Source organism: Phoca vitulina, unplaced genomic scaffold (genome assembly GCF_004348235.1).
Source record: "Phoca vitulina isolate PV1807 unplaced genomic scaffold, GSC_HSeal_1.0 scaffold21, whole genome shotgun sequence".
In the NCBI taxonomy this organism is placed as follows: Eukaryota; Metazoa; Chordata; class Mammalia; order Carnivora; family Phocidae; genus Phoca; species Phoca vitulina.
The window spans coordinates 27,776,456-27,793,330 of NW_022589724.1; the positions used below are offsets into that span (position 1 = coordinate 27,776,456).

The 16,875-nt window shown below is 51.9% G+C and overlaps 1 protein-coding gene across 1 annotated transcript in view; it reads left to right on the forward strand.

Annotated features, from left to right (window-relative positions):
- HMCN2 (hemicentin 2) overlaps window positions 1–16,875 on the forward strand; it is a 148,486-nt gene that overhangs the window by 11,909 nt on the left and 119,702 nt on the right. The window contains exons 2-5 of the mRNA XM_032419010.1: window positions 6,297–6,367; window positions 7,441–7,599; window positions 8,476–8,598; window positions 16,219–16,390. Of these exons, the coding sequence (XP_032274901.1) occupies window positions 6,297–6,367; window positions 7,441–7,599; window positions 8,476–8,598; window positions 16,219–16,390 (525 nt within the window). The remainder of the gene's footprint in view (window positions 1–6,296; window positions 6,368–7,440; window positions 7,600–8,475; window positions 8,599–16,218; window positions 16,391–16,875) is intronic.

Consider the following 16,875-nt stretch of genomic DNA (forward strand, 5'->3'; position numbering starts at 1 on the left):
TTGTATAAAGCCACCCAATTCATGGTATTTTATTACGGTGGCCCCAGGAAACCAGGACAGACATTAACTACACTTACTAGCTCTTTGACCTACACTAAGGGCATTGTTTTCTCTCTAAGCCTTGGTACTCTCAGTCGTAACAGGGAGATGAAAAAAAAAAATAGAAATGAGCTCAAGCTTATAAAATAATAAGTGCTCAAGGCATAGAAACTGCTGTGACCATCACCACCACCACCACCATCAACATCAGCCTCACCACCATCATCACCCTCATCAACATCACCACCACCACCATCACCACCCTCATCAACATCACCACCACCACCACCACCATCATCAACATCAATGTCAACATCACCACCACCAACACCATCATCATCAACATCACCACCACCATTATCATGAACATCATCACCACCACCAACACCATCATCATCAACATCACCACCACCATTATCATGAACATCACCACCACCATCATCAACATCACCATCACCACCACCACCACCACCACCACCATCATCAGTCATGCAGCATACTAAGATGTAAGGTGATCAGAGCTTTTTGTCCAGAGCCAGCCCTGCCTGGACTGGGTGAAAGAAGGAGATTGGGAGGGTCTCAAATGACCCCTTTCAGTGGGTAAACTCACATGGGAATGTGTTAGGTGTCCTACCCTCTCCTGCCCTGACCAGGCACCTCACTCTGTCCTGCTGGAAGATGGGTCTTGAAATGGGCATCCTGCTGAGAGCACCCTGTCCTGGTGGGGTTTCAGGATGGTGAGTGACAATGTGCAGCGGGTCCCAGGAATGACAGAGGAAGCTGTGGGCCGGTGTTAATTAATGACAAGAAGGCATCCATCTCTGGCTTGCTGCCTGTAGCTGTGGATGGGCAGGTGGCTGGGAGAACAGGTGGCAAGGAGACCTCCATACCCCCAGCCCCTTTGCATCTTGGGAGCCAGTTCTGCCCTGGAATGATGGACCAGTCATCAGTAACACCCCGTACCTGGAACTGGCTTGGGGATGATCTATTCAGCAAAAGGAAGAAATCCCAGATTCCTCTGTGTGTGTGTGTGTGTGTGTGTGTGTGTGTGTGTAAGTGTGTACTCTCAGAAGTTGAGGCAGGCATTTAAAAAACCCTTGCCTTCAGTCTTTGCTGGGGCCTTGCCCTCTGTCTTGAGAGCAATCACGGACACCCTTGTCCATCTGGCCAGCCCTTCCTCCATATGACTAACTCCTCTGCGTGCCCCAAATAATCACATTAGTTTCCTGCTTCGCTTTGTATCTGTTTCTCTGAGAGATGGGCAGCAGCGTGTTGTAGTGGGAGGGCCTGGGGACCGGCTGGGCTTGGCATTCAGCGCATGCTTGCTGAGTGTTGACTGTATGCTTAGTGTTGTTCTGGGACAGGTTATAGAGATAAATGAAGCTTTGTCCTGACCTGGAGCTGCTCAGGCAATATGGAATTCAAATGTATTTATTCAGTCACTCATTGGAACTGCATTTATTGAGCGCTTACCATATACCAGGCTGAAATTGGCCCAAGGCCTACAATGGTGAACAGGAGAAGGGGTCACTGTCTATATGATATATCCAGGTAACTCTTGCACCAGATCTTCCCAGCTGACCTTGAAGGACTTCCTTCTCCTCTCGGGGCTTCAGTTTCTCCATCTTTAAAAAGGTGGGGTCTTTGGATCTCTTTATCTTCAACTTTGTTATGTTTGGCACATAGGTTTGTAGTCTGAATTGGTTTTTCCCAAGTCCATTCTTTTTTTTTTTTTTTTTTTAAAGATTTTTATTTATTTATTTGACAGAGAGAGAGATAGTGAGAGCAGGAACACAAGCAGGGGGAGTGGGAGAGGGAGAAGCAGGCTTCCCGCGGAGCAGGGAGCCCGATGCGGGGCTCGATCCCAGGCCCCTGGGATCATGACCTGAGCAGAAGGCAGACGCTTAAAGACTGAGCCACACGGGCACCCTCCCAAGTCCATTCTTGCCGGAGACAGGATGATGGAGTCTGTGGGAGGTAGAAGAAACGCCCCCCCCCAAAGATGTGCATGTCCTAATCCACAGAACCCGTAAATCTGTTACTGGACACAGCAGATGCTTCGCATGTGTGGTTAAGTTAGGGATCTTGAGATGGAGAGATTATCGTGGATTATCCGGATGGGCTCATAGTAATCATAAGCCTCCTTGTAAGAGGGAGCAGGGGGGTCAGAGTCCGAGGAGATGTGGCAGAGAAGCAGAGGGGATTGAGAGAGAGACTGGAAGATTCTCTGCTGCAAGCTTTGTAGATGGAGGAGGGCCACGATCCAAGGAGTGCGGGCGGCCTCTCAAAGATGGAAAAATCAAGGAAGCAAATTTTCCTGTAGAGCCTCCAGAAGGGACACACCCTTGCTGATGATACCTTGATTTGAGGGCTTCTGACCTCCAGAAATGATGTGTGTTATTTTAAGAGGCTGAGTTTGTAGTAATTTATGAAAGTGGAAATAGGAAACTAATACAGAGGCCAACCTTAAAATCCTTTCCAGGGCTTTCCAGCTCAGAGGATCCTCTCTGGCTCCTGAAATGTTCCAAGTCTGTGTTTTAGCCATATAGTCCCTGGCCCTCAGCATGAGCTGGCTGGGTGCTTGGAACATAAGGAGGTTGGATGAGGATGTCACTGAGCATGGCTGAGGGGTGTGGGGAGAATCAGGATGGGCGATTTCCTGGGAGAATCTTCCTCTCTCCCAGAGGGCAGACCCTCCTAGAACAGCCATGGCGGTGGAAGGCTAGACCTTAGATGGTCAGTTTGGCATCCTCCCTGCCCTCTACCACGGGGCCGCCCACTTTGGGTTTCTCAATCCAGTAAAATTGTTAAAAAAAAAAAAAAACTAAAAGGAAAGAAAAACAGAAGGAATGGACATAGGTGACCAACATGTTATCTTACCAGGTAGAACCATGAACAGAATCAACTCCCCTGAACAATTATTGTCCCTCCACGAAAGACAGTAATCCTCACCGCCCGCCCGCCGCCCAGGGAGGAAGAGCATAGACTGCAGAATAAAGGGCTGCCCTTCCAACCGCTGCTTGATTTGTGATAACTGATGTCACCGACTTTATTGTTCTCACATTGCCGCAAATGGGAGAGAAGGTGGTCGGCTGAGCCCTGGTCCCGTGTTGGGAACCGAGGGTAGCTGAGGTCACTAGACCATGGGGGTTGGGGGCAGCCAGAGTCAGAGCTGGGCTCCCCCATGGCTTCCCTGGCTTCACAGACAATGAGCCATTGGTGTCCATTATCCATGTGAGCAAAACTGGGTGCAGGCCAGCTTCCCTAGCATTGGCAGGTAGACGGATGAGTGGCTGGCTCATCTGGAGGAGGGGAGGACAGTTATGAGGTTACTGAACTTGCTTCCAGAGTCTTTACAAACGTCCTGGCCTTTGACCCAGTAATTGTGCTCATGGGAGTATATGCCAAGGCATCCACTGAGCTGGTGCTTAAATGCTATGGATCTAGAGGTGTTCTTGGTAACACTGCTCATTATAAAAACTGGAAACAAAGCAATGTGGGATCAAGCACATCCACCCTTAGTCATTTATACAAAAGAAATACTTTGTAGCCATTAAAAATGATTTTGAAACTGAGCGTTTAGCCTTCTGGAAAATTGCTCAAAATATGTTATTCGGTAAAAAGAATTATGTTAAAAATAGTATGTTATTTGTACTTCAGTAGAAATTCTGTGTAAAATAGTATGCATGAGTGCAAGAGGCAGGTTTACAAATATGCATGAAAGTGTTGAAGGTTATGTATAAAAATCAGAATGACTATCTCTGGTTGGTAGAATTCCCTTCTCTTTCTGTGTCAGGAATTTCTATATATAGTTCACAGGGAGCTGTTCTCCAGAGCTCGGTTTCTGGAGTTGTACGGACCTAGGCTCATCCCAGCCCTGCCACTTACTGGCTGTGTGTCTTTGGGCAAGTCACTTAACCTCTCTAGTCTTCCATGTTCTCCTCTGTAAAATGTGGGTGAGACTGAGACCGACCTGGTGCCAGGGAGGATTCAGCGAGGGAATGCTCGGGAAGCATCTCGGCACATGGACTGGGACTTAGTAAGTGCTTAGTAAATGTCAGTATCATTAGTGAACTTTTTTTTTTTTACACATCGACCATGTATTATCACGTAATAAAGAAAGAACCAATGTTGAATAAAATTATTGCTTTTCTCCGTCAAACTGGAGTTTGAGGACCTCATGCTGGAGCATGAACAGCCACGTGGCCATGTTTGCTGAGCCTTTGCTGTGTACACGGGACCCATGCGGGGTCTGTCCCTCCCTGACCCCGCTGCGTTCTCACAGTGATGCTTCTCAGCTAGGAGAGATGGTGTTGTTCTGTGCCTCATTTTACAGATGGGGAAACTGAGCCTGGGGACAGTGAAGTAAGGTCTGAGAGGCCCCGTGGCTCAAGAATGGAGTCAGGATCCCAATCAGATCTGTCAGCAAAGGCTGAGGGTTTGGCTAAATCTATTACTGCAGAGTTCAGAAAGTGAGAGGCCGGGGGGAGGGGGGAGGCTTGGTAAACGCCTGAGCAGCTAAGGGAGGGGTGTTGGGCATGATGAATAATAAATTCAGAACACAGAGGCACGGGCTCCCAGGGGACGATTGGTTCCTAAAGTTGTTGGGCAGAAGAGCTGGTGTCCGCACCTCCTTGAGAATTGTGGATGAATGCTGGATAATTCCATGGGCTTCCTTCCCTAAGAAGGACCAAGGTCAGTTGACTAGTCGAAGAGTATGGGAATTTTTTTAGGGTGACTAGAATTTAGAATTCTTGAACTAAAAACAGTCCATTATTAGAGTTCACCAAGGACTCAGATGAAATATTTTCCTGAGAAATTTGATGTCCACGAACCTTGTAAAACCCCCTTAGTGCACACATCCACATGGGGAGTTGGGATCCTAGCCCTGTTTTCAGTGCCCTGATAGCCTTGTCTTATGCTAACTGTGACTCTCAATTAACAGCTATTAAAAAAATCTTTTTATCGGGGAACATTTCAAATATATACAAAGTCAGCAGAGTAGTGTAATGAATCCCTACATCCCCATCACCAAATATCAAAACTGTTCTGCCGTTCTTGTTCATCTAGACCTCTTCTCACCCTCCACCCCCACTCAGTGATGATTGTTCTCCATAGCGCTGGCTTTAGGAGGTGAAATTTACATACATTGAAATGCACAAATCTTTGCTTTGCACTTTGGAGAAACCTTATTCCTGTGGAACCCACACTCTCATCACACTATAGAACATTTCTGCCTTCCCTGACAGCCCCTTTGTATCTCCCTAGCCCCCACACAACCTCTGTTCTGATTTTTTCCACCTTAGATTATTCCTTCCTGTTCCAGAACTTCTATAAATGGAACCATATAAATGTGCACTCTTTTGTGTCTGGCTTCTTTCGTGCGGCATGATATCTGTGAAATCCATCTGTGTGGTTTCCTGCACTGGTAGCTTATTCTGCTTTCTTGCTGAGCAGTATTGGATTATATGAAGAGACCACAGTTTGTTTATCCGTTCATTGGTTGATGGACATTTGGCTGGCTTCCAGTTCTGGGCTATTATGAATATAACTGCTCTGAACAGTTGAGCACAAGTCTTGGTGTGGACATATGTTTTCATTTCTCTTGGGTAAATACCTAGGAGTGAAATGACTGGGTCTCATGGTATGTGCATGCTTAAGGCTTTAGAAAGTTCTGTTTATCTTCCAAAGTGGTTGAACCATTTTGCATTCCCACCAGCAGCGGACAGAAGTTAGAGTTGTCCCGTGTCTTCACCTACATTTGGTGTAGTCAACCTTTGCAATTTAACGCTGCTCTTTTTAAATGAGCTAATATATGGATGGAGTTTCTGGAAGATTTTGTTCTCATTGATCAGTCTGGTGTTGGACAGTTCTCTGTCTCTGTCTTTCCAGAATTCCTTTCCCACTGATGGTGGGGTGGGCAGAGTGGTACAGGGGAGGTTCCTAGGACAGCCATGTTCAGAAAAGATTGAGAACTGTGGTTTTGAGGAGGAACTGGGGGTTTGCCCTCTGTCTCACCTCTGTGCTCCCCTGGAGCTCTGGGCCTGGCTTGGAGCAGGGCAGGGGGCTGAATGGCCTGGAAAACCTGGAAACTGCCCCCTTACTGCTCCCCTTTTGGTTGGGGAGGGTGTCTTTGGGGCCCAGGTTTTACCTTCTTTCCCTTCTGGTCACACATCTTGTAACTGCTGCCCCACCCCATGGAGGTGGTACGTCTGGGAATACAAGCCCACCTCAGCCCCTCTCTCTTTTCCCTGCAGATATTGGCCCAGTGACCCTCACGGCAGACCCAGCGGTGTTTCAGAGAGAGCTGAGAGAACTCTATGTGCAGGTGGACCACCCCACCCCTGGCTGCTTGCCCCCCCATTCCTTTCCCAGTCCAAGCCTGAGGCCAAGGTCTTTGCCCCACCCAGGGGCCAAGATGGTGGCTTCCGGCTACTGTCATGAACTGTCTCCCAGCACTGCCTCTGACCTGCGCCCCAGCTTGGGGATGCTGAAGATCCTGTACTTCTTGGGGTTCCTTCCTTTATTCAGTGACCCAAGTACCTGTGGGAGTCCCTGTGCCCTGCGCATTGTAGGTGCTTATTATTTAGCGAATGGGTGAAGCAGTGGAAGGAAGAGGTGTGTGGTAGCGGAAGGAGGGTGTGAGAGGTCTCAGTCCAGACCCCCAAAACCAGCTGGGCTTCTTTGCCACACTGAACACCCAGGTTCAGCATCTGTCCCGCCCACCGACAGCAGCAGCTTCCTGAAGGCAGGGACCCCACCTATCTAATTCACGGCCAGCTCCCGCGGGGCTCAGAACAGGCCCGGCACATAGAGGGGACAGGAAGTGCTTGTGGGCTGGATGAGTGAACCCAGGAGAGAAGCATCACTGAGAAGTGACCATGTGCAAACCCCGTTGCTGGCACTGGCTGGGCAAAGCCGGTCAGGCAGGACATGCTCCCTTCCCCAGAGCGGAGCTCCTGTCCGTGGTCCGGGATGGCGGGAGTGTGTGCTGGTTTGGGACTGATTCCAGGGCAGGCTATGAAGTGGATTTGGGGAGGCAGCTTTGAATGCTTTTCTCTGCCCCATGCCCACCGCTCCTTCTCCTGGCCACCCCCTGGCACCCTCTGCTCTCCCAAGCCTCGGCTAACATGGGGCTTCTCTGGGGGCACCTGTTAGATATCCCAGGGCTCCCAGCCCTCCTCCCCAGCTTGTATCACTCATCGTAGTGGTAATTAAATAAGCGTGATGTGCTGACCCCATGGGAGAGACCTTGCCTCTCTTGCATGGGTGAGCGAGGGGAAGGTGCTACTCGTCTAAAGTTAGACCTCCCCCTACCACCCGCTGGTGTCAGAGGTGTCCCTAGGTGGGCCCCACCCAGAAGAGGTGGGCAACAGCCCCTGACACACCCCTGCCCTTCAGGGGGGCGGTGACTGCCCAGAGATGAGTGTGGGGGCCATCAAGGCTGCTGTGGAGGTGGCCAGACCCGGCTCCTTCATCTACGTCTTCTCGGATGCCCGTGCCAAGGACTACCACAAGAAGGAGGAGGTCCTGCGGCTCTTACAGCTTAAACAGTCACAGGTGAGTGGGCCGGCCTGGGGGGCTCGAGTGTGGGGGCCCCCAGGGCTGCTGAGGAAGCCGGGGTCCCCAGTGCGGGCAGCCTGAGCCCCCACCTGCCAAGCGGAGGGCGGCTGCTTCCCCTCCAGGGTCCCTGCCAGCGCGGCCGCCGGCCCTCAAGACCGAGCTGGTCTGGTGAAGTCCAAGTGTGTTCTCATGCTCTGGGCCCCCCGCCCGCCGGGGCTCCTGCCACCTGGCGAGGCTCATTCTTGATAAAGACCACACCACCCGCTCCTCTCGCTCGCACCCTGTCAGAGTCTGTGCAAATCCATCTTCCTCCTGGCGTCGCCACCACTCCCATCTCTGCGGTGTGGGGCCCTTTTCCCACTGCCTTGGGGGCCTGACTTGCTGCTGGGGTTTTGCTTCTCCCTTTCACAGCCAGGGCTGGGGTGGGGGGGATGTGCGCGGGGAAGGGGGAAGGGCCACCCAACCGTGTGACCTCCTCCGCCAAGCTCTCAAGAGCTGGGACGGCTTCTCTGGTGTCTGGTCTCCCATCTGGAACAAACTCCGTTCTCCAAGGTTCTTCTAACTTTGTGGCCCCCAGGGGCTGCTTGGAGTGAGCCGATTTCCATTCCCTTCCTTGCTGTAGATTTAGTAACGGCTCCCATTTATTGAGCACCTGAAGTGTTCCTGGTCCCGTGCTATACCCTTGACCCGCCTCAGCCCTGGTCCCCACGGGATGGGTACTCCCATTGTTCCCATTCTACAGATGCATTGCCTGAGCCCAGAGAGAGGCAAGGGCTCGCCCTGGGTCCCTCCTCCCTCGTTCCGGCCCTGCCGCGCACACCTGAAGGAGGCGGCCAGGGAAGCGCCGAGCCAGGCTTCATGTCCCTCTTCCAGGTGGTCTTCGTGCTGACAGGGGACTGTGGTGACCGCACTCATCCCGGCTACCTGGCTTACGAGGAGATCGCTGCCACCAGCTCCGGGCAGGTGTTCCACCTGGACAAGCAGCAGGTGACCGAGGTGAGCCTTCCTTGGCCATCCTGCATCTCTGGGTGTCTGTGCCTGGCTGTTGGGTCGCTGCCATCGATGAGCAGCACCATGTCTCACCCTGTGGCCAGCGCAGCGAGTGCGATGCTCAGGGCTGTATGACGTCACCTCGCCAGACCCTTCTACCTGCTGCCCACCCCAAAGGCAGGTGTGCTGAACTTCCCGATTTTGCAGGTAAAGAGGTTGGAACTTGAGGAAGCATCCTGGCTCCCCCAGATGGTGCAGGCTGGGAGGATGGACCTAACAAAGTTTGCCAGAGGTGGGGGTAGGGGGTGAGCTTCTCCCCAGAGTCAGGGAACCCAGGGGTGGGTAGAGGAGTAGGTGGGGGGTAAGGGACATCAGATTCAGGGCCAGAAGATCCTGCTGGAGGACTTAGCAGGCGGGGGCTTGCTTGGCCCTGTGTCCCGAGGCACAGGGTCGTCAGTGATCTGGATTCTTTCAGCTCAGTGCTGACCAGGTGTCTGTGTCCTTGTCTTGTTCGAGACCAGGTGTCTGTCCTTCCCCCCCCCCCCCCCTCCAGGCGCCACTGGCCACTCAGGGCTCGCCCTGCTTTCCCTCTCCCCACATGTCTGTTCCCTCCCAGGTACCAGAGGGATCCTTCCAGTGACATGCTGGTAAATGTGCACAACCACCTCCCTGAAAAGAACGAGCATGCCCATTTCTGTGGTATAAATCCTCCTACCCTGGCTGATTTCAAGCTGCCATCGTGAAGTCACTGAGCAGAGTTGGGAAGGGATGCTCTCAGTGGACTTTTTTGAGCCTCTATGAGCCATCTCTCGTACACTGGATCTTTCTAAAGCAAATCTGACCAACAGGTCTCTCCTGGTTGTCCCCTGGAGAAGGTCCAGAGCCTTCTCTGACTCCTGCCTCTCTGACCCCATGACCTGTGTTCTTCCCCTTGCTCACTGCTGCCACCTCACTAGACTCTGCTGTTTCTTCAGTGTCCCATGTCTTTCTACCCCAGGGCCTTTGCTCATGCAGCTTGTTTTTCCTACACCTCCCCTGGCTCCTCATTTTCTCAGTCTTAGCTGAAATGCTCTCTCCTTGGGAGACCTTCCTTGATTTCCCATCAAGATTAAGTCTTCTTTCATACCCTCTCCCAGCTCCTGGTACTGCTTTACGTAACTGCAGTTTTATAACTGTGGCATCACCGAACGCCGTTAGGCTGTGCGCTCCCTGAGCGACAGGCCCTTACTATGGGTCCTTTTTGCTGCTGTATCCCCGGCACCTCATGAGGCTACGAGCACGGAGCAGGTGCTCAGTAAATAGCTGGTAAATGGACAGATGCAGGGTCCCTTGTGCCTGAGGCCCTGGGAAGAGGAAGGCAAGAGAGGCCGTGTCTGGGAGGCAGGCGCCAGCCCCAGCAGCCCTGCTGTAGCCTCCAGAGAGAGTTTTTTTGTGTTATATATTTATGGACTGAAGAGAATGGTCTCCAGGGCCATGTTTAGATTAGCATGCCTTAACTCCCTGTTGACAAATGGCGTTTATGGTTCTCTGGGACACATTAGACTTTATTTTTTGGCATGTCAGCCTTCTCTGGCACTGAGCCGCCCAAGTGAGGGTGGGACGCCTTTGGGAGTGGAGGGATGGCTCAGTCCTTGTTTTGGGGGGAGACCTATTTGGGCATGAGCTGGGTTCTGAAGGTCAGGGGCAAATCAGCAGGGCAACTGGACAGGTCAGCGGGGGACAGCTTGCCCAGGTGTGGGGCTGGGCTCCCTTGTTCTCTCTCTTGAGGCAGGGAAAGTGGGGTGAATCCACTGGCTCCTGGCCATGGTGGCCAGCCTTCTGCTGTGGGAGCCTGACTTGGCAGTCTGTGTTTGACGTGATGGGACCTCCAGTGGCCAGGATTGGCTGCCTCTGGGTAGGGGCCTGGATCCTTCTCCTTCCTGGACACAGAGCTGTGTCATTCTAGATGTTCCCAGACATTTAGCAAGCCTGAGAAAGTGGCCAGGACAGCCAGGGCTGTGGTCATTCCCCCCACGTGCCCCCCACCCCTGCCCAAGGAGAGGGAATAGTGCCTTTGCCCAAGCCAGGGGGCTCCAGCTAAGAGAATGACTCCTCAGAAGTTGCCAAAGTCCCCAAACTGTGCATGTGTAGTCAGTCCTTTTACCTTTGCACAGTATGCCCAGTGTAGCAAGAGGGACACATTCTGCATTCTCTCTTGCCTTCATTTCCCGCTTACCATGCACCTGCTATTGGCTAGCTCAGGTCCAGGTGCTGGGCACAGAGACAGAATCCATCCAGGTTAGGTCTCAGTGCTTTTGAGCTTTTGCTTTTTTCCAGTTGTCGGTAGCCCTTTGGGGTTCTAGGGTAATTGAAGCAAGGTGAAGATCCCCTCCTCTTGGTGGGGTAATTTGGAGCTCTTGCCATCCTTCAATGGACAGGGGAGGTGGGCACCATGGCCCTTCGGGAGTGTGCATTTCTGGTCAAGGCTTAGCTAGGTCCAAGACCCCCCCGGCCAAAGCACAGCCTTACCCCAGCTCAGACCCAGCTCAATGTACTGTCACCAGCCCCAGAAGAGTTGGCCAGAATTGCTGGGCAAACCCCCTCATTCTGCAGCCTTCCCTGCTCCTGGGAAGTCCGTTCTGGGAGCCCAGCCTCTTCCCCTGTCTAGCACCAGCCCGTACAAATATGCCAAATCGCCCAGATTCTGCACATCAACTAGGGGAAAGGTGAACCACCTTCTAAGACAGTAAGTGTGGGGGGTGGGGGAGGAAGGGAGGTCTGACCAGGTGGTTCCAATTAACAGATCAGGAGGCACAGGCCCCAGAGATGACTTCATTCTGGATTCTTCCGGGAGGAGGCAGCATGGTGGAAGGTTAGGGCCCCATGCCAGCTTCAGACCCCAGCCCTGCCACCTGCCTGCAGGGTGACCTTGAACGTAGTACTTAACCTCTCTGGGCCTCTGTTTCCTCCTGTGCACAGTGGGTTAAGAGAGCCCCTGCCTAGTGAGACAGGGGTGACCGGCAGGCACTGGGAAGCCCTTGGTGAGAGTTAGTGATGGCTGTGATTCTAGGGCGCCTGGGTGGCTCAGTGGGTTAAGCGACTGCCTTCAGCTCAGGTCATGATCCCAGAGTCCTGGGATCGAGTCCCACATCAGGCTCCCAGCTCAGCGGGGAGCCTGCTTCTCCCTCTGACCCTCTCCCCTCTCATGCTGTTTCTCTCTCTCTCTCAAATAAATAAATAAATAAAATCTTAAAAAAAAAAGACAGAACCTTTAAAAAAAAAAAAAAAAAGAGTTAGTGATGGCTGTGATTCTAGCCCCCTGCTTTGGTATGGAGCCCAGAACGTATGCCCGGCTCCAGTGAAGCCCCCTGAAGAGTAAGGGCTCTCTCGGAACAGGTGCTCAGGACCTGAGTGCCCAGCGGTGTGCATCTGGAAGGGGCTGGTGCTCTCTCTCCATCACTGCCCACCGAGCTTCCTGACCCAGGCCCCACAGTCGGGCCGCAGCTTTCTGCTCTGTGGCTCTGAGGCCCTCTAGGCCCCCTGGCCTCTCCTCTCTGCTTCCTCGGCCGCCCTGGCTGTCAAGTGTCCGGGGAGGAGCCTCAGGGGATGATTTATCTGCCGTGAAGGGCCGAGCGGCAGCCATCTGGCCGGGGTAGCAGTGCCAGATTCTTTCGTTCCTTCCCTATCGGTGACAAAGAGATGAGCCCCATTGCAGCTCGGGCTCGCAGGCCCCCAGTCCTGCTAACATCTGGAAGCCATTGTCTCCACCAAATAAACATTGAGCTTGCTGGATGAAGGCTCTCTGCTCAGAAGGCTCCCTACATTCTGCCCGGAGCCCTGGGGGCATTGCAGGGTCCAGAAAGCCTTGTCTGCAGGCCTGGGCCCACGGGGGGTCTGGCCTTGCTGTGGGCAAGACGGTCAGCACCCCCAGCTCCCTGGCTGTGATGTGCTTAGGGGCAGACCCCGTGGCAGGAGGACAGGAGGCACGCCGCCTCCTGGTGGGGTCACTGGCGTCGTCCTCTGTGTGAGCCTTCTCTGAGCTTCAGTAGCCTGAACTCCTGGGCATCGTCTCTCTGTTGGAACATCTTAGGACAGGCTTCTAATGACAGTTGCAGCACAGCAGTGGGTGCGATCTCTCTGGGACGGTGTCAGCTGGTGCTGCCGCCCCCTCCCAGCAGCTCTGCTCAGTTGTGATCTCCTCCCAACCCCTGGCAAGGCATGACCCTGGGGTTGGGGGGTGGGGGAAGAGGACAGTGATCAGGGGGCTGTGGCTTTGGGGTGGGGGCAGTTGCCTCACCTCGGCAGCTTCTGTCCATCCCTCCAGCTGGGGGCCTTGGCCGCTGCTTCCTCCAGCCAGCTCCCGTGTGCACGGAGAACGTTGTCAAGAGAAACATTACTTAGAAGGCGAGGCAAAACAGAAGGAGGGAGCTCCAAGCATACAGACAAGTGAGTTTTCAGAACACAGGGTTCTTATCCTGAGATAACTAAAATCTAGGCACCAGCATTCCAGCTCAGTCTGAATAAAACATAGTCGCTCTTTCAATCTCGGGCAATTCGTCCAATTCCCTTCTTTTCCTGTTCACTTTCGTGGAGGATCGCACGGTAGGACTATGATTCAGAGCAAGGGTGGCCAATATGCAGCACGTAAGATACCGCTTTTCTCATCCTGTATCTGTGGCAGACATTACTCATCAATCACAGAGCGTTCTCCTCTCTGTGACCGAATGCAGCTTTGGATTTGGTCCGACAATATCACTTCCAGTTGATTGGAATTGGCAACAGATCCCCACTGTGGTTGCTTAGGGGTATACATGAAAGTCATGGCATACTTGCTCTTTTTAAGGGACTTTTACTTAAAAAAATTACTATGAAAGATCTTAAAGGGTGAGAAGAACCTGTGTCCCAACTAGATTCAGCACTTACCATTTTTGCCCCACCTGCTTTATCTCTCTGTTCTATCTTCTCTGTAAATAATTCAGTATGAATTAAAAAAGAAATATGATCTTGGACGTAACCCACAATATCTTCTAATAAAATGAAGAGTACTTTGCTGCTTTATCCAATGCCAAGTTCAAATTCAAATTTCCCTAATTGTCCTCAAAATGTCTTTGGTAACAGTTTTTGTCAAATCAGGATTTAATCAGGGGCCATGCATTTCATTTGCTCATTATGTCTGTTAAGTCTGATTACATCTGGAGCCTTCTACCCTTTTTTTTTTTTCCTGCCACTAACTTGTTAGAGAGGCCTTGATTGTTCAACACCCCGGGTTCCAGATTCATCTGATTGTTTCCTTATGTCATTAATTTGTTCCTTTCTCCCGCTGTATATCCCCTAACCTGGCAGTTAGCTCTAAGGGACTGATTAGTGGAGGCCAGCGTTTGGGGCAGGAATGTTTCATGGTTGGTGCTGTGTGTCTTTTCTGTTGCATCACACCAGGACTTACCAGTCATGTCTGATTGTCCTGCTATTCCTGAAGGTAGGTTTGGTTCCTGGGTGAAGGTGGTGACAGCCGGCTCTCTGTATTGTAGGGACATGTTTTTCCCTTTATGGCTCAAGTGGTCTGTGGGGTAATGCTGGGGTTCCACATGGACATTTCATCTCTTGCACATTTATTAGTGGGCATCCTTCCATGAAGAAGAGCTTTTGATGACTTGGTTTTTTGAAGCACAGAAAACCTATTGAAAAGGCAGGGATCATACTTAGTTCTTTCTCTTTAACGAAGAAGTTGCCTTCATTGGTGGCAAGAGGTTTTATTGTTTGAATTTTGCTATTCTCTTTCGAGTATTATTATGGGTACACGGATTCTTTAATTGGATGCGTTTGTGTTGATTCAAGTCATTATTTTTGGGGGGCTCAAGTTCCCCCAGATTTAGCTAATGGGATTGCCCTTCGGCTGGTTCCTGTGTCCTGTTGATATATCCCATTAGTCTCTGAGAACTTCCTTGCTTAATGGAACTAACAGTTGTCTCAGGCTTACCTTGTGAGTCACCTGCCCCAGACCTGGAATCAGACATTTCTCCAAACAATCCTAGTGGGGAATGGTATTGAGAAACCCCCGGGTTATAAATTCACTTGGAATGAATTTGTATATAAATAAAATACTTGCAACTCTCTCTTACACTTGGCTGTAAGAGAAAATCTTGGTTCAGCAAGCCTTAACATCTTTTACTTCTTTGCTTTATCCTGCAAGATACATAAAACAGTTTTATGAGCACGGTACGGATGGCTGTGCCAACTCAAAGCTACTAAATAAGAATTTCTTTGCAGTTCTTTCTGTCCTCAGGGTGCCTTCCACTGGGAAAGTTCAGTCGAACCCCTGGGTTCTCAGTACACGAGGAGCTCTTTGTTTTTCTCCGTGGCTATGGTGCTCATTTGTTGTACAGTGACGTTCATGTTTCATTTTGTTTAGTTCGAGAAGCATCCTGGCAAAACGTGAAAGTAACTTGGCCTGGAAGGAGGCCCCCTCTTCATCCTCGTTCCTGGTTTTCTAACGGGAAACTGGGAGGCGTGGCTATTACAAGGCTGGTTTGGGGGTGGAACGGAGTGAGGTGTCTGTAAGGTGAATCTGATGCCCCTATTAAGGAGGTGGATGCCCTGCTGTATCACACACAGTGAACAGAAGCTTCCTGAACACCCTCTCTGTGCCAGCCACTGAGCTCGGGGCATAGCAGAGGGTCTCTGCCCTCATGGGGCTCCCAGGCCAAGAGGGGAGACAGGTATGAATCTAGCCAGGAATTGGTTGATAAAGAGATTGCAGGTCATTTCTGCAAGAGAGAAGCATGTGTGGTGGGATCATGGGGGTCCAACCATGGGAGTCCGACCCTGCAAGCATGGGGAGAGTCAGGGGCACACTGACCTTGAGTCAGGTTGGACAGCTGCCTAAAACCCAGGACAGAATATAGGGTCTTGAAGACCATGGTGAGGATTTGGAGAAACTCAATAATTTTGTGCTCAGTGAGATATCTTAGACTGGATCCAGTGTTGCTGACATGGGGTCTATGCATTCAAAGGGGGTGCTTGAGGGAGTTTGAGAATCCCCCCAAATCATACTTTAAACATGTACCTAGGTGGTCTGGTAGTCTGGAGGGGGAGTCCTCACCTGTTACCTGCTTAAGATTTTAGAATGAATCTGCAATTATAGGATTTAAGGATTTAATATTTCTCAATATTGTGTAACGGATCAGGAGGAGATTCTGTCTTTGCAGCAGACCCTCTCAGGCCTGCTTAGAGAGCATGACACCCTGGTGGGAGGGTGGTCTGAGGCCCCTTGGGGTGATGGTGAATTGCATTGTTCCGGGGGAGATTCCAGATCTCCAGCGTTCACCTGTGTGTAGGAGGCATCAGGAAGCCTTCCTGGAGGAAGTAGTGGGTGCCATAGAGATTGGCCCTTCCCTCCAAGTAGCCTTAATTCGGGTGTCACAGCTCCCAGCCCATAGGCCAGGAAGGTAATGAAATGTAAATTGGCCTGGTGTAGGGCAGTGGGAGTGGGGGTGGCCTTGGGTGACCTGGAAAGCCTATATGCTGCCTAAAACCCAGGTGGGGGACTGGATTCTGCTGGGAACCTATTAGAGACCTGCCTCCAGTGGGTCAGTTCTAAGCAAGACCACAGGCACCTGCTGGCATCAGCTTCTCACGCCTGCCTCCCAGGTGCTGAAGTGGGTAGAGTCAGCGGTCCAGGCCACCAAGGTGCACCTGCTGTCCACGGACCACAAGGAAGAGGGCGAGCACACGTGGAAGATTCCCTTTGACCCCAGCCTGAAGGAGGTCACCATCTCCCTGAGCGGTCCGGGGCCTCAGATCGAAGTCCGCGACCCACTGGGTATGTGGAGCACCGGCCTCATCTTTGACTCCGAGACTGAGCTAGGAGTCCAGGACGGGATAAAGAGAGAGACCCGGGGTGGCAGGGGGTTTGGACACAAGGCTCCGGGAACAAGGAGGGAGGGGGGGATGCCACGTGGAGGGCAGAGAGGGTGCCTGTGGTGGGTGAGGGAGCAGGGAGGCTGTTAGCAGCCAAGCGAGGGGAATTAAGATAACCACAGTCCCTGGGATGTGAGGCTCATGTGTGGTCTTCCCCATGTTCTCAGCGGATCCCTACAGTGGCCTAGCAGGTCAATCGGGGCAAGAATTAGTGGCACACCATTGAGACTCTGGAAGGTGGAGTGACTTGTCCAGGTCACCTAGGGTCAGTGTGATTTGGACCCAGCCACCCGGCCTCATGGTGCTCCGAGGATGTCACGAGTTCCCAGGTCTAGAGGCGAGGTGTCCAACCCCCACCTGGGGGTGGGTGAGGGTGGAGTACAGAAT